A 25,185-nucleotide genomic window follows, 5' to 3' on the forward strand; every position below is an offset into this window, starting at 1 on the left:
GGGGAAGAGGGGTAAACCTTGTCCCCTGGAGCCTCCAGGAGGAAACAGGCCTGTAGAGACCTTGACTTGGAGCCCCGGCCTCTGGGATCCTGACAGGAAGGCTGTGGCTGGAAGCTGCTGAGCGTGGGAAGGTCCCCCGGGCGTTTTCTGGAGGCCGCGGTGCAGGTGGACTTCCTCAGCTGGGGATCAGCTCAGTGCTTCCCACTCGTGTCTGCCTCGGGCCCCTCGCAGCGGCACCGGAGGCTGGGGGGCACCCCCGGCCGTCCCACCCGGGCCTTGCCCGTGCCCTGCGTGTGCCTGCCCGTGGCTAGCAGTCTCAGCCCACCTGGAGGGACGCTGCTTTCACAAACTAAGGCTAACACCGCGCTGGGGACGCTTTCTACAAGGCTTCTCGTCGAAGGAGCTACCGTGTGTTCTAAAAGCAAGTCCCCTCGTGGTGTTCACTTCTGCGACCACGAGGCCAAGGACAGCAGCACCGCTCGCAGGCTGGGTGGGGCGTGGGGTGGGTCTGGGGCCCTGGGCAGGCCACAGCCGCCCGCGAGACCCCACCCCGGAGCCCCCCGTCCCTGGCAGCAGGAGCCTAGGCAACGCTCCTGCTCCGTCTTCCCACATCCACCTAGAACGTGAGGAGAATTCAAGACACAGACAACCAAGCGTTTTCTACTGAAACTTATTATTTGCCATTAAGAATTGCAAACTACACTACAAAGAATGAACGACATTCTCTTCAGTAAGCCTTTTCCAAAACACATGAGACAAAGCTCCCTGTGGGTCAGGCCGTCGCCCATGTCCCCGGTTTGTACCAGCTGCAGGGGCTGCCAACACCCCCCTGGCCCCTAGCCCGCGGCGCGGCGGCACATTTGTTCGTTCAGAGAAATGCAGCGCTGGAGCAGTGGACACCGGCCAACCTTCCCTGCTCCCCCAACTTGACCTCACGGACGGGGTGCAGGGAACAGAAGGGAAAAAGGAAATCGCTTATGTGGGCAACACATGGGCCGGCAGGACGAGCAGGCCCGGGGCAGACGTGTGCTCCAGCCCCGCCGGCCCGCCCGCCCGCACAAGCAAGGGCTTGGAGGAGGCTGCGAGTGGAGGCGCCCTGGGAGAGGCCGTCACCTCCACCTGAGCCCCCCAGAGCCCCTTTACGCTGCCGGTGGGACAGAAGCCAGTCTTCCAGGACGGACGGCAAACCCGGGTGGGAGTGGTGCAGTTTGGGCCTCGAGTACGCGGCCTAAAGGCCGCAGGTGCTGACGTCAGTGCTGACAAGGGTCTGGAAACGTCTCTGACTGGTACACAGAGGGATGGGGGCGCCGGGCTCACGCGTCAAGCTGTGGGCTTTATTTACCCTCTGGCCCCAAACCATCTAAAGCCTTGGTGACCGGGAGGAAGGCCCTGGATGGCAGCGTGCCGCGCCCCCTCTCCCCAGGCCTGAGGGCCACAGACCCCTGACCCAGGGGAAGCTGGTGCGACAAGCAAGCGGCAGCACGCGGGGCCCGCAAAGGAGGCGTGAGAAAGGCGCATCCCACTCGGGCTTTACCTGCGGCTCCGGGAGAGCAGGCATGTCCCTGTCCTAGTGAGTCACATGCACGCTCGGTGACATCTTTGGATTTCCACCACGCCCACCACTTCACTACTTTGCTCCCCAAAGCAAGGAGAAACCTTGCCAGAATTCTTTCCATCTGATCCCCCGCTGAGGTAGCCCTTGACAAGCACGCCGGGCGGACGCCGCGGAGAGCAGGGCCCAGGCTGAGTCCACAGGCACCACCCCGCACACGCCCACCCTGCAGGTCTTCGGAGAAGATGACTAGGGACACGCCCCACAGAAATGCATGTCCTTGTAACTTGAAACAAGCAAACCCAGAACCGAGCGCCCAGGGGGAAGCAGGGCAGAGGCGAGTGCAGGGCTGGCAGTGTCGCAGGGAGAGCTCTGGGAAGTGTGGAAGGCTCTGCTCTCAGGAGCTCCTGACCGGCTGCACGGGGCTTCCCGCGGGCAGCTCCTCCTTTGTGCCCGGGAGCCTGACGAGCCCTCCAGGCCTGCGCAGCCCTGGGGCTCGCAGGAAGGCCTCCGGGACAGGGCAGTCCTCCGTCTGCGGGCGGAGGCGGCACGGGGCACAGGCATTCAGCGGACGGGCAGGCTGGATGGATGAAATGCGGCGGCGCCAAGCGCCCCGAGGCAGGGCCGGGCTCTCGAAGGTGCCCCCAGGGAGGGCCAGTGGATACCGTCCCCCAACTCCAGGATTTTCAAAGAGACAAGATTTCAAAGTCTTCATCTTCTGAATCAAAGAATCTTTCCAATCGCTCTACGTCAGAAGAGTCTAGAAGAAACAAGACAACACCTCACCAGACGCCTGGCGTGGGGTGTCCAGGCTGTGGGGACGAAGAGGCACCGCCCCCCACACCCTGCATCTGGCCCTCGGTACAGCAGGAGGTGGCACACCAGGCCCGGCCCGCTGGGGCACTGGCCTCCCGGGCTGTGGGTCTCGGCAGGCCAGGAGCTTCAACTGGTGAGGGGAGGGGCAGGGAAGAGAATCCCACGGGCGCATCTGAAAAGAGAACACGCTTCTTGGCGGAGCCCAGAGGAAAGGGGCAGGGGCTGGGAGGGCAGGGCTTCCCGTCCCAAGAGGGGGTGGCACCCCCTGTACCGTCTGGGAACTGATGGGACATCTGTCCCGAGTCTCCCATGCGGCACCCTGCCTCCCTTCTGGTTTCTGTTAGACAGTGGCTCAGTCACCATCCTCCATGATCTTCTCGGAGGGACAGGGACACGGGCCTCATCATCGTCCCAGAGACAGATGGCTGCGTGAACTGTGCTCATGGCCTTCCGAGTCCCAGTTCTCGTATGCCACACGTTGACTCACTTCAGGGAAACTGAGGGCCTGAGTGAGGGAGGAGGCCCTGGGCCTAGAGCCACTGAGCAGCAGGACACGGAGCCCACCTGTGGCCTGCCACCCCAGGGCTGGCTCCCGTGCCAGACCTCGCAGAGACACTGGGCTGTCGCTGAGAGCCTAGCACATCCTGGCTTGCAGGGGCCCAGGCGGCCGCGTGAGGAGCACACCCAGCTCTGTGCTTGGGGGCCAGCTTATGGCGCATGAGGTGAAGGACAAGGCAGCAGACTGTGCCGCTGCCCACTCGGGGCCCCACACAGGCTGTTCGGCAGCACCCCGGTCCCACACACACACCACCAAAGGGTCACATCCTGGGCTCATACAAATCTTAAAGGTCAAAAGCAATTGGCACAGGGCCTGGGGGAAGCAGAGAGATAAGACAGAACATGCACAGACCACCCCACATGCGGAACAGCCGTGCCCCCACCCGAGACAAGGCCCTGTGGCCTCCAGACTCACCTAAGGACAGGTTCAGGACGTCGGGACAGGCCAGGTGCGAAGGTTGTTGCTCCACCAGCTCAAACATGGGCAGGGCGCCTCCGAGCAGCGACACCTGTCGGCCGACGCAGCCGTGAGATACAGTGGCGGGGGTACAGCCTAGCGCCCCCCACCCAGGGATCAGCACTGCCCGCGGGGGGAGCCGCGCAGGAGGAAGGGGAGGCGGCCTCCATACAAAAGGCTCTGTCAGGCCTCTGCCGAGTCGGCGCATCGTCAGGTCTCTCCGACTGCTCACACGGAGGGCGGCAAACCAGCAGCCCTGGGGGCAACTCCACGTGCTGCCTCCGCTCAAGGTCATGGCCACAACACTGACGAACCTGAAACCACCCCCCCACCCCGCCCGAAGGCTCACGAGCAAGGTCTGTGCCTGTGTTCTCTACACACGACGAGGTCAATGCCATAAGCCATAGTGCAAGCTGTGCGCAGGGTGCCAAGGGAGGTGGGACCCCAAACTGGAGACCCCAAGACGGCCCACCCCCAACTCCCACCCCACGCGCGGGGACCCGCCACCCACCTGTCTGACTTGTCGGCACCAGTCATCAAAGTCGTCCTCAGTCTTACAGAAGAACCCCTGGAACAGAAATGACCGTGAGCGACACATGGCAAGGCGCATGAACAGGCCACACTCCGGTGCGGCGTGCAGTGCGAGGTGGCCTGGAGAGAGGCCAGGGTCTCCGCTCGCCTCTGGGGGCTGGGTTCCCGGCTCGACCCTCCGCCCTCTGCCCTGACCGACCAGGCCTTGGAGGCCATGTGCAGGTTAATGGCCTGGCCAGTGGCACAGGCCACCAGGACCCACAGTGCATGGCACAACTCAAATGTGGGCCTCCCACCCAGGTGGCACCTAGCTGCAGGGAGCCCTGGGTCCCGCAGAGAGTCAGTGGCGATGGCGCGCTCCTAGAGCCATCCCCACGAAGCTCCGACGCCTGGACACGTTACTAGATGCTCCAGGCACCGCCAGGACTACAGGCATGACCACAGAATGGGCGCCCGCTCTCACTGCGAAGACCATCCACACTGCCCCAGGCTCTGGCGAAAGGACACGGGCAACGTTCCACTGGAAGACGGGAAGCTGGTTTCTCCTGAGGAGACCGCGCACAGCCTTCTTCTCTCAGGTGAGAACGGGGTCACGCCTCTCCGCCCCCCGTCTGCGCACCTGCTGCGGACGGCACTGCGGTCCAGGCTGCTCTGTGTCTACACGAGCACCAGCCCCAGTCCCCTATGGAGACGCGTTTACTGCCACAGCGTGCCTCACGCTTGCTGGACGGGGGCTCAACCCTCCAACTCCGGCCACGCCCCGCCACCCTCGGGCAGCTTCCCCGGCCACCAACCTCAGGACGCACTAAGACCCACAGACCGCGCGTCCAGAGAGGTCTGTTTCAGGACCGGGATCTGCCTTGTTGTCTGTGACTCAGTTAATCGCTCCCTGAGGGACACCTTCCCTTCCAGAAGTTTCTGACACCCCCATCCCCATCAAATGCATTTTGAGAATACATAGGTTTACGTAAATCACTGCCTAAAATTCCACCTTGTAATCAGAGCAAAGAAGCTCATTCTTAGCAATCATCTCCCAGATCCCTGAAGTCAAAAAACTGAAAGTCAAACCCAAAACCCCAAAAAGGTGGTGCAGAGCAGGGAGTGGGGCAGACTACCACTATGTTCAAGGGGGCCGCTCGCTGTGAGGGCCATGAGGACCACATGGGCTAGGGCCCCTGGTGGGCGTAAGTAGCTAACAGACATTGTTAACCCTTTTGTGCCCTAGGCACTCGAAACCACGTGAATGTGATACCTACTCCAAAACACTGGGGGAAAAAAAAATATCCTAAAAATCAGAGACCCTTCCCTTCCATTCCAGAACAGCAGGACTGAGCACAGACCGACTCAGAACACCTGCCCACCAGCTCACATGGTCAGAGGAGGAGGCAGGACGCAGTGGGGGACGCACCACGGCAATGGACGGGTCGAGCTCCCCGATGCTCATCCTGCTCGGCGGGTGCCGGCAGTGGAAGCTCTCGTCCGGGATGAAGCAGCTGTCGGTGAACTCCACCGCTGGCTGCGTCGTGTGAGGGTCCAGGTAGATGAGCTCCTCACCTGGGGAAGACGACGGGGTACTCAGCGGAAAGGGAGCAGACCGGGGTCCCACTGAGACGCGCCACACAGAAATCCACTTAGCTGGACACGCCAGGCTGGGGTGGGAACCCGACTGCTGGGGAGAAGAGGGTCCACAGGAGGCCGGCTCCGGCCGGGTGGGGACACTGACCCCTCGCGGGAGCATGCTGCTTTTTAACTGGACACCCTGGGTCAAGCCAACATCCTAAGGATGTTTAGGCTGCTCTGCAGAGGACTCCCTCTCCCTCAGCTCCTGGCTGACCTCACATGCCCGCAGAACCACCACTCACCAACGTAGCCGATGAAGTAGTGGGCACTGTTGGGCTTCCCTCCAATCACTCCCAGGGACTGGGGCATCATGAAGCAGCGCTGCAGGACAGAGGGCAAGGCAGGGCAGCTGAGCAGGCCACCCGACCATGAGTCTGTGTGCTGCGGGAAGCCAACCCCAGGGCCCGACAGGGTGACAGGGAAAGGAGAGTGGGAAGACGTGGTCCCCAAGAGCTTAGTCAGGAAGAGCAGAGACCGCAGGGTGAGCGCAGAGGCCAGTGGGAGAGGTGGTCAGGACTGCCCGGAGGCGGGCAGGTGGGGGCCAGGAGTCCACAGGGGGCCAGAGGGCAGAAGGGGCCGACATGGCGACAACAGGCAGCAGAATCTCTCCCCGCTGCTGGTCAGCGAGAAGACCCACCTTCAGGGTCTCCACGTAGGCCTCGTTGATGTCCGTGAGCCCCAGGCGCAGGGGGATGAGAAGCACCAGGGGTCTCCACGGTGCCGGCCTATTGGTGAGCTCAGCTCCCGCAGGGAAGCCGTTACAGTGCCGGCTGGAGTCCGGGGGGAGCGCGGCGGCCCCCGCACACGGAAGGCTGCCTCTGCACAACCTTCCTGAAAAAGAGACATGCTTTCAAGGGCTGAACAGCAGCAGACAGAAGTTTACCCAAAAGGAACAAGTACATCATTACTCAGTCATAGGCAACAAGTATAAAAAAGTCAAGCGCTTAACACAATCCGAACCTGGAAAGTAAGTCCTGCCGCCCACAGAGAAAAAAAAAGAACCAATCGTTTTCTACGCATGTCCAATTTAAAATTGTTGTCACGAAATGAAGTCTCAAGTGAAACAAAGCAAACAGTGCCGTGCGTCCCGGGCAGCCGCCACGCTGGTGGGCACACACACTGGCCCCACACCAAGGACGCCATCGGGAAACAGCCTTGCTCCTCCCTTGTCAACGTGGAAACAACTTGTTTCTTCTAAGCGCACCGCTAATCCTTCATCAGCGTGCTACCGAGGAGGCTGGTGGTGGGGACAGGGACGCTCCAGGGGCCCCAGCCCAGCAGGCGCCCAGACCGTGGTTTCTGAACACCTTTCCCCGCTAAATGGAACCAGGGCTCCTCAGAGAAACCGCTGATCCCTGGCCGGGGGCAGAGAAGACAAGGTGGGCCAGCCACCTTGCCAGCCATTAAACCCAAAGGGAAGGATGGTTACAGAAGCCACCATTCCAGGCAAAGTCCTCAACACGCATTCGGTATCACCCCTGGATCCCCGTTAATCATAGGGAAGCAGGGACACGGCCCGAGCAGGTGACCCGAGGAAGTGTTACTGACGGGCCTCCGGCTGTGGTGCTGAGGACACAGCCACCAGGTACCACCAAGAGGCTTCCCCCGATCTAATCTTGATGAAGCAAATACATCGAGTGTGGGGCACTGCACCAAACTGGCCTGGGTTCTTCAAAATGTGCCACGAAAAAGCAGGAAAATAAACCAAGGAGAACTTTCCAGATCAGAGGAGACTGCACAGGTGTGGGAACCACATACAACCCCGGCCCCTCGACCACGGGCCAGGGCGGGCCAGGGCGGGCCAGGGCGGGCTGGGGCGGCCAAGCAGCAGGAAAGCGGGTGAGCTGACGGCCGACAACTGGGGACGCAGGAGGGAGGAAGACGGCCGCGTGAACACGGGGCCGGAGTTTCTCAGCACGAAGGACGGGGGTGGGGGCTACTGCTGACTGCACCCTTCCCACTAGCACAGACCCTCACGTGGATCGGCTCGAGAAATGACCGAAGCAGGGCCTGTCACGCAGCACTTCAGGGACTCCCCGAGGCTGCATGTGGCCCGTGATACGGCAAACGTCCAGGCACCCACGGGTCCCCCGGTCACGCTCCCTTCACATCCCCACCACGCATGAGCTCGCTCCGAGCTCATCCGCGACAAGAGCTCCACACCGCACGCCGCCTCCTCAGCACGCTGCCCCGGCCCCACCAGCACCTGCTGCGGCAGGAAGACGAGACGGCGGACCCGTCTCTCTTCAACGGCAGCGGACCCGACAGAAGCCGGGCCAGCGGACCGCCTCTCTTCAACGGCAGCTTATCACCACCACCACTTTCCTCCGGACGCTTCCAAGTGCCCGTCTCTGCAGTTTGGAAGTGTCACTAGGAACACGCATATTTGAAGAACCCCTGGTTAAAATACTGGGAGGTGCTCAGCTGTGAAAATTCCGGCTCGGGCACAGGGAGGCTGGCTGCCCGTCCCTTCGCGGTCACCCCATCCTCACCTCCTGGAAGTTCCAACCACAGGCACCTCTGCGTTATTTCTGCCGCCAGGGTCTTTCTGTGGCATACCTTCGTGTGCACTGGCTCGCTGTCTTCTTCGACCTGTGAGTCCTCCCCAGATGCAGTGCCTTCCCAGTCTCTCACAAAGCTCCAAATTCATCCAGGGCAAGCCCTGGCGGAGGCTGCTCCGGGGGTCCTGGCTGGTCCCCCAAAGAGGACGGCACATCTCCACCAGCAAGGCTCCCCCACAGAGTACTCTCCCCCCGAAATGGACAGGGAAGGCAGAAAGCTGGTGCTTTTGCCAGGGAGCAGCTCTGGAGACCCAGACAGCCCTGGCTTGGCCAGTATTGGTTCTCCATTTGCGTTGGTGAACTGGAGCTTTCTCTCCCACACCTGTGACCTGGGGCAGCCGCGACTACAAAAGTGGCTCTTTGCCTGCGGCCTTGGTGTCCCCTCTAACCCCCTGGGGCCCCTAAAGCCAAAAGCAGTTAGCACAGCCATTCAGACTCCCCACCATCTACCACTCACCTCACTAAACTGTGCACAGGACCCCAGGCACTATTTTTGGTCCCAGCGTCCTTACTGGTGGTGTACTGATGCTCTTCTTCCTAAGCTGTCCCCGTGAAGAGCACGCATCACTTCTGACTCAGGAGGGGAGAACCCCAGGGCCCTGACCATGGCTGGGCGGCCACACACACCCCACCTGGGAGCCTGTTAAATCTGCAGGCCCAGGTCCTCCCCAGAACAGACGCACATCCTCCTCAGACAAGCCCCAAGTCCGCGCCTCATCTCCAGTAGTGCTGCTATGGATGACCTGAGACCCCGAGAGCCAGGGGCCAGCGTCCGGACACATGGCCCGAGTCTCCTCCAGGCCCCAACCAGCACCTCCCCCCCTGCCCCTCCCCCTCCCCCAGAAATGCAGGCTCTGGAAAGCAGCCTGTCCCTCACTCCTTCCTGGCACCACACCGGTGAGCCAGCCTCGGAGGACAGGCTGGGCAGGTGACTGGGTCGACCCTGAGGGAGGTGGTTTCCCCAACACTGGGGGAAAAGGGAAACGGACATGCACTGGGAAATGAGCAGCCAGACAGCAAAAGGCTGTAACGTCCCCAACAGAAGACATGCTCTGGCCACGTGCAAGGGCTGCTCAGAAAGACAAACACCAGGGGGAGCGGCATCTCCACATCAGTAGGAACGGTTTCCAAGTGGTTTTCTCCCCCATTCTCTGTATGTTTCCAGTTTCCCATGTTTCGCAAAAATTTCAAGAAATAAAACGTGAGGAGAAGGCAGAAAGGAAAAACACGCCTCCCTGAGTGCAAGTCGCTAGTTTGTCAGCTCTTAGGGGCAAAGGGTCAGGGAACAGGATCAGCGGGCAGGGAGGGCTGGCTGGCTCCCCCAACTCTGCGAGGTCACGATCCCCAGGCTGAAGAAGGGAAGGGCCGGGCAGCAGCGAGGAGCAACACCACCGTGGTGCCCGTGCCTGCAGTCATGACACGAGGCCCACCTCCGACCGTCCAGGTAAACCCCAGATCAGCACGCTCAAAGGGCTCTTTCTTAGGTAAAATTCAAAGCAAGGCAGCAGCAAATATGTGGAACTTCAATAAAACTGGAGTGGAGGGAGCTCTGGCAAATTCTTTGGGGAAAAGGTATTCCTAAGCAAAAACCTAAGACATTAAATAGAGTTTTGTCAGCTTGGTTGTGTAACAGGATGTAAACTCCAAATTCAAAACTCACTCACTAGAGGCCATTTGCCAAACCGAGCCATCCTTTTCCTCCTGGACTAAAACGTCAGCATGCCTGGGCTCCTTCAGGTTTCCAGTGGATCCTTCCAGAAAGAGGAACAGAGCTACGCTCCCCTTTCCTGTTACACCTTGGCTAGAAAGCTGCTCTTGCCTGTCCTCAAAGAGCATGATGCCCGTGAGGGGCTGACCCAGGACACCTGAACAAGTTCTTGCAACGAGGACACAGAGCAAGTCGGGGTACAACGCAGCCCAGCTCTGCGGAGAGTCTGGGTCCTTCCCCTTGGCCTGCTGTACACGGGATGCAAACAAGGGATCCCCAAGCTGCACGCCAGTCGAGGCCCGCCCGTGGGCCAGGGAGCCGCGCCCCGAGTCCCGCCAGCTACAACCCCCGCACTCTCAATTCACTTACTGATGTCCTCCATCACCACCGTGTTGTCCATTGCTATGTGGACTGCCAAGGCGCTCCAGGTGTCGAAGACAGCCAGTTTCCTAACGGAAAGGGGGAGGACACACCAGTAAGTCTTCACAATTCAAAGACGTTTCCCTTCCGCGGGACAAGCAGAGGAAACAGCAACGAACGCTCCAGCAGTGTTGGCGGATGAGAAAGATCACGGCTGAGACGTTCATGGCCAGACGGGAGTAAAGCTGAGGCTGCCGCCTGCTTCTTCCCACCCGGGCCCGGTGCCCCTTCCATTAACCCCAGCTGCCACGTGGGGACAGGGTCCCCGCACAGAAGCCCTGCCCGTGGGGCGTTCTGTCCTGGGAAAGGGAGCACAGACCCTGTCTCCGCTATACCACGGGTTCTCCCAACACAGGAAGGCCCGGCACCCCCATTCCCCATGGTGCCTTCACACTCTGCTCCACCTCACCCCAAAAGTGATGCACTGACAAGCAGTTTGAGTCCCCACAGAGAAATCTGTGGCTTAACAACCCCAAGAACCCTGGTCAAAGCCCCGAGCCTCTGAAAGACAAGCCAACTACAACAAAAGGTCTAGTGGGAGAACCTGGTCCGTCTGGGGACACACGTGGAGGGCGCGGGGCATCAGGGCAACCACACCAAGCCCCTCCCCACGGGAAGGCCAGAGTGGCGGAGGAACACGTGCAACACTCCACGGGCTGCCTCTCTCTCTCACCTGCAGAGGGCCAGGTATGGGGCTGAAACCCACTGACACACGAGACAAAGCAGCCCCCCCCAAGACGCTGACATTCCAGACACGAGGCAGGCAAAAAAGAAGTAACCGTGGGTACTGAGCACGATGGAGACCAACAGAGCAGTAACTACAGGCGCGACCAGTGCAGGTGCAGGAGGCCTTGATGCTGGGGGAAGGCTGGTGCAGGTGCAGAGGCCCTGGGGTGGGTGTGTGCAAGGGGCACGCCGTGGAGACAGGCCCGGGAAGGTAGGCAGAGCCGTGCCTACACCTGCAGCTTTCCCTGGAGTCAGCTAGGACCCCCCAGGACGGTTCCAGTAGAGAAGGGGCAGACGGCCGACCTGTATTTTACGAGGATGACACCTCTTGCTATTTTATTTCTTTCTTTCTTTTTTTTTAAGATTTACTGATTTAGGGGCACAGTCGCTTAAGCGCCTGACTTTGGCTCAGGTCATGATCTCAGGTTCCTGGGACTAAGCCCCACGGTGAGCTCCGCACTCAGTGGGAAGCCTGCTTCTCTCGCTCCCTCTGCACACTGCCCCCTGCCCCGCCACCTGTACACGCTCTCTCTCAAATACTCTTTAAAAAAACTCACTGATTTACTTTAGAGAGTGTGTGCACAAGTGCAGCAGTGGGGAAAGAATCTCAAGCAGACCCCCCACTGAGCACAGAGCCCGATGCTGGGGGGCGAGGGCTTGATCCCACGACCCTGAGAGATCATGACCTGAGCCAAAATCAAGAGCCGGATGCTTAACTGATGGAGCCACCCGGGCGCCCCAATGCCTATCCGTATTTTAAAAGAGCCTTGAGGATGTCAAAGAAAAAGGAAGAGCCACGAGGAGGCAGAACGTGGGGCTTGGACCGGGGTGAGGACAGGGAGGCAGGGAGCACAGGTCAGTCTGGATGCGTCCGGAGGGGGTGTGTTCAGAAAAGGAACCTAGCACGACCCCAGTTTCTGGCCTGAGTTCCTGGAGGACAGCATTCCCTGTAGAAGGGACAGGCCGAGGGTGGGGAGAAGGGTCAGCTGTGGCTTCGGCCGGGAGGCTGACAGGCCCCTCAGACATCTAAGGGGTGCTGCTGAGGAAGTACCCGGACCTCAGTCTGGGGTCTGGGCACAAACCAGCACTGGGGGCGTGACACGGGGAGCCGTGCCATGCAGACCACAGCTCACACTGGTGCTGGCAGAAAAGAGAAGCAGCCGAAGGCCAAGCCAGCACCACAGTGCTCACTGAGGGGGGAGGGAGCCCCACCGTGGAGCCATCGACCACCAACAGGGACCACAGGGCAGGACTGTGTGGCCCACGGCTTCCGAGACAGAACACCGGACAGAACATCAGGAGCCACCTGCTGGACAACTGAGTAAACAGAAGACCGAAACCGGGCGCTGGGATATGGGACTAGATGGACAGCAACCTCGAAGGAGCTGCTTCACAGCAGAAGTGGGGACAGTGAGAACCCGCAGCAGACCACGCCGGCAGAACCCACGTGCAGGCACACACAGACCACACACACAGGCCGTGCAGACGACTCATGCAGGCCGCACACGTACTACACGCGCACACCACACACTGACCATGCAGGGAGACAGACCATGCAGAAAGGCTGCTTCCAACGCATGCAGGGCTGGACCCAGGGTTCTAAGGGGCATGTGGTAGGGGCTCGGCAGAGTAAATGGGGGCGCTGGGTGAGGGGACAGAGAGACAGTGGGCAGGCTTGGGGAACAGCTAGAAGGTGGGTGGAGGATCCCAGAGAACCTGCCAAGAGCAGCCAGGTGGAGAGGGCAGCCCTTCACTGGAACAAGGAGAAGCGGGCTGGGGGATGAGGGGGGAGAAGGGCGGGTTCAGACACCCCAAGGAAGGAGCCTGGGCAACAGGGGGCAGGCAGCAGATGCACGAGTCTGGATGTGGAGGGAAAGCCGCAGCTGCGGACGCAGGGTCCAAGGCAGGAAGAAGTGGGGTCAGCACAGAAGCAGAGGCAGAGGCCCACGGCACACCCGCACTGCTGTCACTCCACAACAGTTTCAACCTCCCAGACCATCAGAAAAGCACCCTAGTGGATAGGCCCACGTGACAGACACAGAGAGGCCCCATCCAGTGGGCGCCATCTGGATGAAGACACTCATCCCTCAGGAAACATAAATTCCACACAGGAGCGCACTGGGTGTGGCCGCCTCTGAGGACTCTCAGGAGGGCCGTGAGGGGAAGAGTAAAAGGCCCCTCATCTCCTTCAGCAACCAAGACGCAGGAGAGTCTGAACCCACACGTCATGCTCACGCTACCCCGAGGAAATGGGAGGCATGGGGCTTGGCACATACTTGAGCACCTGGGCAACGGTGTTGGGCCCGTACCACTGGCCGATGGACTTGCCCTCGCCAACTCCCATTTGTGCTGCAGGAAACAGATGCGATTAGTGATGTGAGCCCCCCTCCCCCAGCCCGCCCAGCCCCCAGAAGAGGCCCATCCTGGCAGCAGCACGTGGTAGCAGGAGCACTCCACGGGAAGCCTGGACGGGCACACCCCCCCCCCCCCCGCCTCCAGCAGGAGCTCCTGAGAGACCCCAGGACTCCTCCTCCAAGAGGGACAGAGGCTGCCTCAAGGTCTGTCCCTCACGACGAGTCAGGGCCCTAGCCCTTCAAGAAGGAGCAAGATGGAGGAAATCAAAGGACTCAAAGCTATGCCTTTACTTCCTTCTGTAGGTGAGAACGAGACGCTCAAAACAAAGGAGCATTCAGACTCAGTGATGGGTGCAGAGAGGGATGAGCCCCGGAGACGGCACCCCACCCGCACAGCCGCCACGATGCGCAGCTCACACACCGCTGCGGCCACACGGCCCCCCGCGCCACAGCAAGGCCCCGGGGCCAAGCCGGCCTGGCCCACGACAGCAGCCCCGGGTGGCTACAGGCCGGAGGGACCTACAGCCTCACGCCTCGCACACCCGATACCAGGGAAGTGCTCAGGGGGGAACCCAACGACTCGGCCTGCTCTGAGCCGTGGAGACCGGCTCACTCGGCAATCTCCCACCTATCTGGTGAATGGAGTAGTAACTGTCCTTTCTGTCGATGAAAGCGTTGAGGACACTGAAGTAGCTATCCGGCTGCCTCTTCCGCTGTGTCCACCTCCAGTCTATTGGAGAGATGCAGAAGTTCAATTTTACCAAAAGAGGAGGAAGAAGCCTTTACATTTATGAAACACTCAAGCCACAGATGATACCCTTTCTTGAACCTTTCCAAAGTTAAAAGCCAAATCCTCCAGGATTCCAAATTCACATATGCTAACCCACCAAAACAAAACCCTGTAGGACAGAAAATGGTTTCAGTGATGTAACGATAATTTCTAAAAGACAAACGTTCATCAATATTCTTTAAAGTCACTTTTTTAAATCAACGATTATCAGTGGGTCACCACTCAAGAAAACCCTGGATCCCAGTCTGTGTGCTTTGGGTAACCTAACCCCACAGTCCTGTTTGCTTCCTAAAAACGCTGTCGTCCCCGGTGCCGTGACTTACCTCGGCCTAAATGGCGGCACACCAGGGCCTGGGCAAAGATCATCTGTCCACACCGCAGCATGCAGCCCCAGCCCGTGTCCGAGGTGGGGCCGGTGCCCCCTGTCATGGCGGACAAAGAGAGAGGGCTCGCCGTCAGATGGCCCAGCAGGTCAGGAGTCCACTGGCAGGAGGCCTTGGCCCTAGCACACTTGGGTCAGCCCTACACCGCGTCAGCTCCATCTCAGGTGACAGGCCATTTAGAACCTGGTCATGCCAAGGGCACATTTACTGGGCAATGATATGTCCTGCCAACCCCTCGAAATGGGCAAAATATGTGAATGAGTCAGTCACAGAGAATTAAGAATGTCTGGAAAACATACGTAAAGACACTAAGTCTCATGAGTAACCTAGGAAACTCCAAGTCAAATAAGGAGGACCTCTCTCCAAGCACCAGAAGGGCAAAGATGCAGTTGGTGGGAGAGTGGTCATGCATGCAGGAGGGCAGGAACACAACCCAGGGGTGGTCAGCAACAACCCTCAGCACTTAAAGCACACTTGCTCCGGGGCCCCTCCACGTCACGCCCACTGCCAGGGCACAAAAGGATGCCGACACTGGGCACCCCAGCTCTGCGTGCAGTCCGAGACGGGCCCCAGCATGACAGGAGAAGCCCCGACCATCCTAAGTACCGGCCAGGCGAGAGGCATGAGGTGGTGGCGAAGCAGAGACGCCAGGGCCAGCCCAGCAAGCTGCAGCCCTGGCTGGCTCCACCATTTCCCTGCAGCATCACCTCGAAGCCTGGGGCGGCCCCTCCCACAAATGTGGGTGGACAAAGCCTCGAGGAGCAGAGTGGGGTTGGGGGGGTAGACAAAGAGCAGTGCTCGGGACGTGCGGCAACAACTCCCGTACGAACTAGTCATCTCTCCGTGGCTAGGGAAGGAAAGACCATGCTGGCCCTTAGCGGCAGGCACCGTCCTCCTCAGTGACTTTACCAAATAACACAAGGCTCCTCTCAGCCTGTCGCTGCTCTGTGAGTCCAGACAGAGACCTGCAGGAGAGTGGTGGTCCCCCAGCACTGCCCAGGCTTGCCCCGTCCTCAGGGCTGAGCAGAGCACGGGTGGCACAAAGGACATCCCGGAGCACAGCGGACAAATCCCATCATTAGGTGGCCTGTGGTGGCGCTGGCCTCGTCTCCCTACCCCGCGGCACTCCTGAGTGTCAAGCCCTATGGCTGTGCGCATCCAGCTCACTTCCAGAAGACACAGGCGACTGCATCTTGGTGAGAGGCCTGACAGAGACCCGCCACCCGGGAGCCGCAGCCTCCTGTTGCCGACTCTCTGGTCTCAGGTTCTCCAACCAGCAAAGGCAAGGCCAAGAGCTGGGGCCCCTCCAGTGCCCACCTCCAGGGTCACGACGATGGAGAGCCACTTTGAATGGGGCATACGTTAGTGCTGAGACATGGCACATCCACCTTGCCTTTCAGCTCTCCCCACTACTAAGTGTGGGACACGAAAGAAAAGGTGGTAGACACAGAGCAACGGCCTCCAAACGTCCTGGGCCCACAGTCCGAAGCACACTGTGACAACCGTGACCCAGGACACCCTTCCGACGTACAAACTGAAGCCTCCTGAAGCCATACGCTGCCTCGCTGTGGAAACACACAACTTCACACTCCATTCTGCTCTATACTTTTAAATGCTGCTTATAACTCATTATCCTGATTTTAGATCCCAGTAAGAAACCAGGACCAGCAGTTGGAAAATCCCTGCCCTCAGGAGAGTCAGGAGTCCTGAATTTGGACCCTAACTTCACCACGCGAGGCCCAAGACCTCAGCCGGCTTAACGTCACTAGGGTTGCCGTGAGGTCTGAGATGAAGTGACAAGCACCCAGCATACCGAAGTCAACACTATACCCCCAAGTTGCCCTCCTTATAAAGCCTGTACCTACCATCGTGTGTTGTAACCGACGGCGTACTTACCAATGGCTGGGAAGTTTTTCCTGTATGTAAACCAAAGTCTGGACGCCACGTCGGACAAGATCTCATCCTTTTCTAGGGAATGTTTAAAAGAAGAAAACACACACAACCTTAACTTCGTAGATCGTATGTTACAGAAAGTTAACAGATAACTATCATTACCACAACATGCTTTTCATAGACTGAGCCCTGAGAGCACAGCAGGCTCTGACCTGGCTCATACCTGTGAAAATGCTGTATTTTCTACCCAGTATCCACACAGGCTCTGAGGTCTCCGGGAAATCTTCAAACTCAGCAAATCGAAGAGTGTCGTAGGTCAGAGTAGCTATTGAAACCAAACACACATTGATCCCATTTTTATAATTTCATAAAACAACATGAAAGATCATTTCTAGCGTTTCTGCGTGAAGAGCTCTGTGTAATTCTGCGTCTCGTCAGGGCTGTGACAACCACCAAAGCCAAAGCAACCGCAAGCAACGGGCCAGCGGCTCCTGAGTCTCGCCTTCCGGCAGACCCGAGAGTGAGGCCGGCAGCACCAGGCCCAGGGCGAGGAAGTACCTGACCTCAGGACTGGTTTTAGACTTACACCCACGGGACAAAAGTCATCCTTGCATCTCAGTGTGTAAGCGAGGCCACACACTGAGTAGAAGGTGGAGTCAGTGTCCCCTAGGAGCCGGTGTCCAGAGGCTGAGGAGAAGGCAGGTACTTCACGGGCGAGAAACACAAGCTCGGGGACGATGACGACCAGCCGTGGAGGGGCAGGTACTATTCCTGGGTGGGACACAAACCCCCAGAAACAGACAGACCCTTCTGCAAAACTCCCCGAGGCTCTTGCAGCTGTTTTCACTTCAGGAGGCTCCCGGAAGAGCGCGGCCACCAGCTCCCACCTCCTAAGAAGGTCGCTGTGTATGCAGCTAACAAGACCTGAGCGCCATTTTATTCTGTGTTGCGTCAATTAAGAAACTAGAGAGGCCCAGTGTCCCTCTCTGTGTTTGGAAGCCGGCTGAGGAAACCCTCTGTACACAGTTCCCAGATTCAGCAGAGCAAGACTGACACCCGCAAGGCAAGGGGCAGTGTATCCCGGGTCCGCCAACTCTTCAGCTGCTCCTCAGAGAACCCTAAACACACCGTTCTCATCTGCTGCCTCGCAAGCCTCAATGGTACCTAGTCACTCGTACTCTTCACCCGCAACTGCCCAGATAACTTTGGAAAATCTATTATAATCGTTTCTTCCACATCTGAATTTACTTTTTGATGACAGCTCCACCTTTGGGCAACAATGACGTATTAATTTTTAAAAACCCAAAGACTACAAAAATATTATTTAAAAAATCTTCTGCAGCTTCACACCCAGCAAGGAATCTCTCTCCAGAAGTCTCTGCGTAGATCCATAAAGGAAACCATACCACACCTGTGATTTCCTCGTCTCTAGTCTCTCAACGGTGATAGTCCACACAGACATAGCGCTCTAGCAAATGTCTGACGGTCTCACAGCACCCCGTCCAGGCCATCGGTAACTCCTGCACCCCATCGAGGTGCTCTTAACACACCCTGCGGAGCATCCCTGCGTGTCCCTCTGTGCTGTGCACAACCCCTTGGGGATGCCGGGGGTCCAGTGCTGGCTCTGGTGCCTGGCAGTGGAGGTTCAAATCCTCGCTCAAGTACCCCCAGGTTGTAGGTGCTTTGGGCCCCTTGAGCCCTCAGTGTAAAAATTTCCTTACTCATAAAACGGGGGAAAAGTAATAGGATGCCCTCACAGTGCAGCTGCAAAGTGTCCGTGAACCCCTTCCCACGAGGTGCGCACACACAAGCTGGCAGACAGAAGGGCGCCAAGGTCAGCCAGTGTCATTAATACCGAGGACGCAGAACTGCAGGCTCAAAGGCATACGATTGTACTACACCCAAAAGGCTAAACTGGATGCGCAGCTAATTCCCAGGCTCAGGGTTGGGAAAGCAATGCTCCATGAACAGAGAAATCCACAGCACCCGAAGACCCTGTGTTCGCTACTTCAAGAATTCTCTGGCTGTCAGGAACCCAGACCCAGCTCCGCCTTTTCTTCTTCCCACTAGAAACCTGACAGCGTCAGGGCAGTCCCAGTGTGCTTCCAGAACAAGCTGTGCTTCCCAGGGCGCCTGAGCCGATGGCGGGCACGGGGGGCCCTCCCCCGCGGAGCTTCATGCAGGGGGTCTGCTCAATGTGTCCGACTCGCTGGTGCTTCCACAACGCCAACCAAGCTGCTCTACGCTTACAAACAGAGTCCAGGTTGATCTCCCCCTCTTTTCTACGCAAGACGACTTGTTTATGCACGTGATTATCAAAGCTACGCTGGAGTGAGCTCAAGTTCCACCTTCTCGAGGAGCTGCACACGGTGTTTGTTACTTCTCTATTGTCAGGAAGCCCGGGCTTTAACTGATATGTAGATTAAAACCCAAACATTTACTCGCAAGGAGAAAGGATGCAAACAACCCGACTGCACTGCAGGACATTAACTGTCCTCCTGCCCTACTGATGCCCAGGACCCTTTGAACACCAGAGCCATGAACAAACGATGCAGAGATGGCTAACAATCCTGGAGGGCTACTGAGTGCTGTGGGCGAGCATCTCGCGTGCGCTTGGTGCCAGAGGGGTGCGGCACCTGTCAAAGGACCACAACCCTGTTATCAAAGCTGCGGCACCTTTGAAGTAGACAGGTTTTCATCACTGAGGTGGCAAAATGCAAAACACGCGTACTTCCTAGGTTTACTAGCAAACTTTACAGGCAACCAAGCCAACTTCAGAGGGAAAGGAGTAAAAGGTGTTCTATTAACTTAACATTTTATCACCCAATTTCCTAAGACAGCTAACCAAATTATGGGTTGTGTGGCCTCAGATTCTTTACTGCTTCAGCCAAAACCAAGCAAGGAGACAGACACACCCGAAGGGAATGAACTACCAGGAAGTGACCCCAGCTCTTGCCAGATGAGCAGGAGCCTCGAACTGAGGGTGCACATTTATCATCTGCAGGCTCCCTAAGGAGTGCTCCCACGCCCCTGTGTCCCCCATGCCCCTCACATCACTGCTCCTCCTGCCTCTGCCCCTCCAGCTGACTGTGCGTGCGAGCCGCTCCCCCTGAATCCTGCTCCTGTTGGACGCAGGTCACATGTGCCTCTGGAACTGGCTGCAGACACAGCTCCCCCATGGCATGGCAGCTTCCTCAGACAGGGACCGTGTTCGTGTCGGTCCTGGGGAACACTGCGCAAGGAGTGTGTGTCCATCGTGCCTGCTGAACACAGTCCCCACTGTGGGCAGCCCGAAGTCTGACCCTCACTTGGTGGTGACCTTACCGTGCCTCAGTTTTCTCACTGGTAAGACAGGAACAGCTGTGTTTCCCTCAGGGACGGTGTGAGGAAACGTGGAAAGCTTTGCCCCATGCTGGGCAACAGGAAGCACGTTTCGGGGTGGGTCCCCTGGGAGTCACTGGGACGGGTAAGTTGGTGATGCCACAGTGTGCAATGAAGGCCAGTCTCCATGTGCTGTAACAGGTGTGGCACTCAGTGCGACAGACACAGGAAACTCACCCAAATATGTGATCTACCTCACTAAAGCTGAATGTAAGCAACAAGCTTTCCTCACAAGACTGGGGTTTAGGGAGCAGAAGCCAGCCATCCGAGACACTTCACAGGCTAGTTCAATGTCCTGAGGCTTCTGCCCTGGAAAATGAGCATAGAGTCCCATGGACCCTCAGCACTTCCAACCAGGAAAGCAAGTGAAGGGCTTCTCGTCCCCATTTAGCCAGCAGAGTCTTGACTGACCGTCGGCGGCTCTGCCCTGCCCCGCCCCGCCTGCAGCAGAGGACACTGACACCTGGAATAAATGTCATAGCCTGGGTGCCCTCACGGCTCCCTCGGACAGAGGCATGCTCACTTAGCACAGGCTGCCAGCAGACCACCAAGCTCCCGGACGTTCCGGACCTCACTCTCTGATAGTACTTTCGAAAATACCATTCATTCCTGACGTTCAACTTTCTCATCTCTACAAAGATTTGTTTTTTGGAGACAGAGAGCCCACTTGCCAGCTGTAGGACGCAAGGCCCTGGTCCCCGGGCCACGAGGCGGGACACAGCTGCTGGCTCTGCCCCAGGGGGCAGGAACGCAAGGCCCGGGCCAGGTTCCAGCCACGTGTGCAGCACCTTCTCTTCCTCCTTTTCGTATTATTTCAAGCCTTGTTATCTGTAAGATGAAACTAAATCTTCCTTGTCCCCTACACAACACCACTTTTGTCGTCAGTATTAATTTAGTCAAAACACATATTAATATTTCCGTAGAACAAAACACATCACAGAGTGCCCGTTCAGAAAACAGTTCAATAGAAAAGCTAGTACTTTTCTATTTTAAAACGAGTTCACAATCAGTAACATCGGCACAGATCGGCCAACACAGAGGCGGCTCAGACTGACCTCCAGCTCTCTGCTCAAACTGACCAGCTTCATGGGGGCTTGATCTGCATCCTTCCCACAGCGGGTCACCCCAAATTAATTAGGCCTCAGAATAATTTCATCATCACCACATGCAACATATCATCATGTGAAGCAGTTCACATACCTGAGTGAAAAGGGGTCAAATCTCGAAAAGAATGCCAATCTCCAGACCCCAGGAAATGGTTTTAACTTCCACTAAGAGGACACGCAGGACAAGCGAGACTGACAGGTGTCACCAGTTAAGAATGAGGCTCTTGGGCGCCTGGGTGGCTCAGTTGGTTAAGCGACTGCCTTCGGCTCAGGTCATGATCCTGGAGTCCCTGGATCGAGTCCCGCATCGGGCTCCCTGCTCAGCAGGGAGTCTGCTTCTCCCTCTGACCCTCCCCCCATCTCATGTGCTTTCTCTCTCATTCTCTCTGTCTCTCAAATAAATAAATAAAATCTTAAAAAAAAAAAAAAAAAAAAGAATGAGGCTCTTTCAGAGGCACTCTCCCTCATTTGGTCACTTGGGTCCCAGACACTCATTTTCCTCTGAGATGTCTCTGACCACACCCAGAAGAGGAAGCAGAAAGCCCTTTAATAGTATGGTAATTCCATTAGAAACAAATGTTTTAATATTATTAATCTGGCAGAAAAATAGGGAATTGTGCTCAATGAAGGTAACCAATTCGTCTGCACTTAGTACCAATCACACTATAATCTAACCAGGGAGAACCACAAAAACACACACCACTACCTTTCTTTTAGAGCTTACTATAAAGCATCACTTTTCAAAGATACTTCCCCCAAACATCTATAGCTTCTGAAAAATTATGCTTTACAAATAAAATCAAAAGAAGGGTTCTCCCTTTCCTTTAGAAAATGTTTATGTTTAGGGACGCCTGGGTGGCTCAGTCCGTGGCTCAGGTCATGATCCCAGCATCCTGGGATCAAGTCCCACACTGAGCTCCCTGCTCAGCGGGGAGTCTGCTTCTCCCACTCCCTGCCACTCTCCCTGCTGGTGCACTCGCTCTCTCCGTCAAGTAAATAAATAAAATCTTTAAAAAAAAAAAAAAAGAATGTTTATGTTTAGAATACACATTTGCAAGTAGTTACTTTTTATTTTTTTTTTAAGATTTTATTTATTCATTTGAGACACAGAGATACTGAGAGAGAGAGAAAGAAAGCATGAGCAGGGAGAGAGGCAGAGGGAGAGGGAGAAGCAGGCTCCTCGCTGAGCCAGGAGCCCGATGCGGGGCTCAATCCCAGGACCCTGGGATCATGACCTGAGCCGAAGGCAGACGCTTAACGACTAAGCCACCCAGGCGCCCCTGCAAGTAGTTACTTTTTAAAATCCCAAATAGTTTTCATGAAGATGTTGGTAGTTCAGTTTTGAATGAAAAGGAAGGAAGAGGAAGGAAAAGCACCCAGAACGTCAGCTACACCAGAGACCTAGAAAAGACTGCGCTCAAGAGCACACTGGACAGAACACCACACTGAGCCCCCCTGCCCTGCAGGGATCAGCAGGCCCTTCTCACCACTGACACCTTACACACTAACAGACTCTCTAAACTGAAGTCCTTATAGTGCAGGAACGTTTAAGTTGCCATGAATTCAAGTTCTGCTTCCTCGACTACCAACCACATGCCAGACACAACTGAAGCCCTGGAGACACAAGCTCAAGATACGGGCTCTGTCCTCAAGCCACAGACAGCACAGCCATTTAACTGCGGGCACCCACCACTCCTTGAGTCCTGAATGTGTTCTCACACACAGTGCTGGGGGCTCGGTGGAGGACACAAGCAGCCTGTAGTCCGCCTGCCACCTTCTGGACCTCTCCATGCCAGCCAGCAGCCCTGGGTGCCCCTCCCAGGCCCCTTCTCTTTCTTCCTCTTCTCAGACCCTCATCCAAAGCAGCTTCCCACACATCGACCGCGAGTCCAGGCCTACGCCCTGAGCTCCAGGCCCGTGGACCCAAAGCCTCCCGGGACATCATAAGAAAGATGTCTAACAACAGTCAGCACATACAAAACCAACAGCTCCCCCACCAAGACCCCCAAAGTCTTCCCCACAAGACATTCTCAGTTCGGCCATAAACCTCAGCACCATCTTCAAGTTCTCCCTCTCCGTGCCTCCCACCACCCCCATCACTTCTAGTCTGTACAGAGTCCTGCTATCTCAACCCTCAAATACACCCAGAAGTCAACCTCCTCTCTCCACCCTGAGCTGAGCTTCCACGGCCTCTCACCTGGCTTAGCAACAGCCTCCTAACTGGTCTCGTTTCTGCCCTTGCCCCTCTTCAGGACAGGCTGTATATCCTGGACAGGGCAGCCAGAACCAGTCCGCTAAACATCCGTCCCGTCACATTATTTCTCTACTCAAGACCTTCCAAGACTCACCAACTCATTTAGAATAAACGCCCCAGTCCTCACTATGACCCAACCAGGCCCCGTGACTGGGCCAAATTTGTCTCTCTGCCTTCAGCTCCTACTTCTCTCACCCCCACCTGCTGCATCCTGTGGCCACACGGCCCACTTGCCCTTCCTCCTGCACTGCTTTTGGGTCTGGGTCAAAACTCACCTCTGTCTGCAGTGAGATTTCTTCCCTGGCCATCCTGGCTATGATTCTAACTCCCTCCTGCTTGGCCCACATCACTCTCCCACGTGAGCCCCATGGTTTTGTCTATTCTGTTCACTTCTCTGGCCCCAGGGTCTAGAACAATGCCCAAGACAAACCTCTCATTCAATAACAAATGCAGTTTCTTGGATGGATCACTGTAAAAACAACTAGAAACTGCGTAAGACTTGGTCAAGAAAGGCAGGCTTTGTAAGGAGTCCAGGGATCAGAGGAGGCTGCACCATTAATCACCCCTAAAAAGATGTGCAGCATCGTGTCAGAAAAAAGCTCTCCACCACAGCCTCCAAAGATCATATGTATTTTTATCAGCATCAACAGCAGCCTTCAAATACAAACACTTTTTTCGACTTTGAAATACCCTTCAACTTTAACCTGATGACTTTCACGTTTAAGGTAACATGACCAACACTGAATTGTGTTTTTCCACCTTTCCCAAGTCTCTCCTACAAAGTCTAAAATACCCTACAAGGAATGAAAGGACTAAAACTACCCTGGGATGAGAGAGCCCGTATCAGTTAAGCCTACTGGACAAAGACCCAAAATAGTTTACAAGCAAAAATTAAGGAATCGTCCCCTCTGGAACAGAAGCGTGATAAGACAGGCCAGAAGGCCACATATGCACATACCCCCACGTGTACACGGACACACATGTACACATACGCCCTCCCACCCGCCACATACTTCGCATCAGGACCCCAAGAAGTTAAGATATGACGCGATGAATTCAGGTTCTCTCTTCAACCACGAACAGGAAACTTGCATATGATCTGCCGGCCACTGAGATGCGCGTGCAGTGAGTGCTGGGAGCGTATTTCTCGCCTCCAGCCTCCCCATGTAACTTCCTAAGAGTTAAAGAGCTTCCACTCCTTACGGCTTGGGGCACGGGGTGGGGGCAGGCACAGCATATTCTCCGGCCGCCGGTTCCGGAGCCAGCTCCGCCCGGCGCCCCTCCCGCCCGCCTCGGACACCACGCTGCCCCCGCTTGTCCGCGCCGGCTTTGGGCCTGTCGCCGGGCGCCCGGGCGCTGCGGGCGGGGCTGAAAAAGCGCCGAAACACGCAAACCGCCGACTGTCAGACCCGCGCCGGCCTTCCCACAGACGCCGTCCCCGCCCCGCTCGGCGCCAGCGCCGGCCCCGCCCCGCGGCCCCGCGCCCGTCCCGCACCCACGCCGCGCTGGGAGAGACCCCGGCGGCCGAGGGGCCAGGAGGGCGTCGCCCGTGGGTCTCCCCGCGTCCGCTAGGGCCCTCACCTGCGTCCATCTTCCGTCTCCGGCCGCCGACTGAGAGCGGCGTCGCTCCGACGGTTCCGCAGCGCGACGCGACGGGCCGCTGCCGGGGCCAATCCGGGCCTAGAGGGCGAGGGCGCGGGCGGGGCCGGAAGTGCGGGAGGAAGGGCACGTCCGCCATCTTGGCGTACGGTGAGGCCCAACGCCGAGGGCTGGGCCCGCGCGCTCGGCTCGCTGGCGGCCTGCGCCGTTCGCTCCGGGGACCCTGACAGCGACCCGTGGGGGTAGCGGAAGCAGACGCGGACGAGCGGCGGGGCCCCGGGGAGGACGTGGTAACCCGCCGTTCGGCCGGGCCGCCGGCGCGGCCATCTTGCCGTACGGACGGCCCGGCGCGCCATGCCGCCGCACGGGGCCGCCGGCCCAGAGCGCCCCCGCCCACCCCCGACGCCGCGAGCCGCGGGCTGCGCCCCGCCGAGCACTGGGGAACCCGGGCACGCCGAGGCCCGGCCGGGCGGCCG

At 57.6% G+C, this 25,185-nt stretch overlaps 1 protein-coding gene across 2 annotated transcripts; it reads right to left on the reverse strand.

Moving 5' to 3' along the window:
• Window positions 1-654: 654 nt before the first annotated feature.
• ATG4B (autophagy related 4B cysteine peptidase) lies at window positions 655-24,800 on the reverse strand. Of its 2 annotated transcripts, none has more exons than XM_028105108.2 (13): window positions 24,692-24,800; window positions 16,593-16,694; window positions 16,373-16,444; window positions 14,417-14,515; window positions 13,932-14,033; window positions 13,226-13,298; window positions 10,173-10,252; window positions 6,172-6,365; window positions 5,777-5,855; window positions 5,323-5,468; window positions 3,895-3,951; window positions 3,342-3,435; window positions 655-2,312 (listed from the first exon to the last, which is right to left on the reverse strand). In XM_028105108.2, the coding sequence occupies exons 1-13, from the start codon at window positions 24,699-24,701 to the stop codon at window positions 2,239-2,241; spliced, it is 1,182 nt and encodes a 393-aa protein (XP_027960909.2). In that variant the 5' UTR covers window positions 24,702-24,800; the 3' UTR covers window positions 655-2,238. The 2 variants fall into 2 exon arrangements, with proteins under 2 accessions (XP_027960909.2, XP_027960910.1); XM_028105109.2 differs by lacking the exon at window positions 24,692-24,800 and adding an exon at window positions 24,124-24,261.
• Between the last annotated feature and the right edge of the window lie 385 nt (window positions 24,801-25,185).

Source organism: Eumetopias jubatus, unplaced genomic scaffold, assembly GCF_037043125.1.
Source record: "Eumetopias jubatus isolate StellerSeaLion01/CBP00866 unplaced genomic scaffold, mEumJub1_p1.0 scaffold_3, whole genome shotgun sequence".
Lineage (NCBI taxonomy): Eukaryota > Metazoa > Chordata > Mammalia > Carnivora > Otariidae > Eumetopias > Eumetopias jubatus.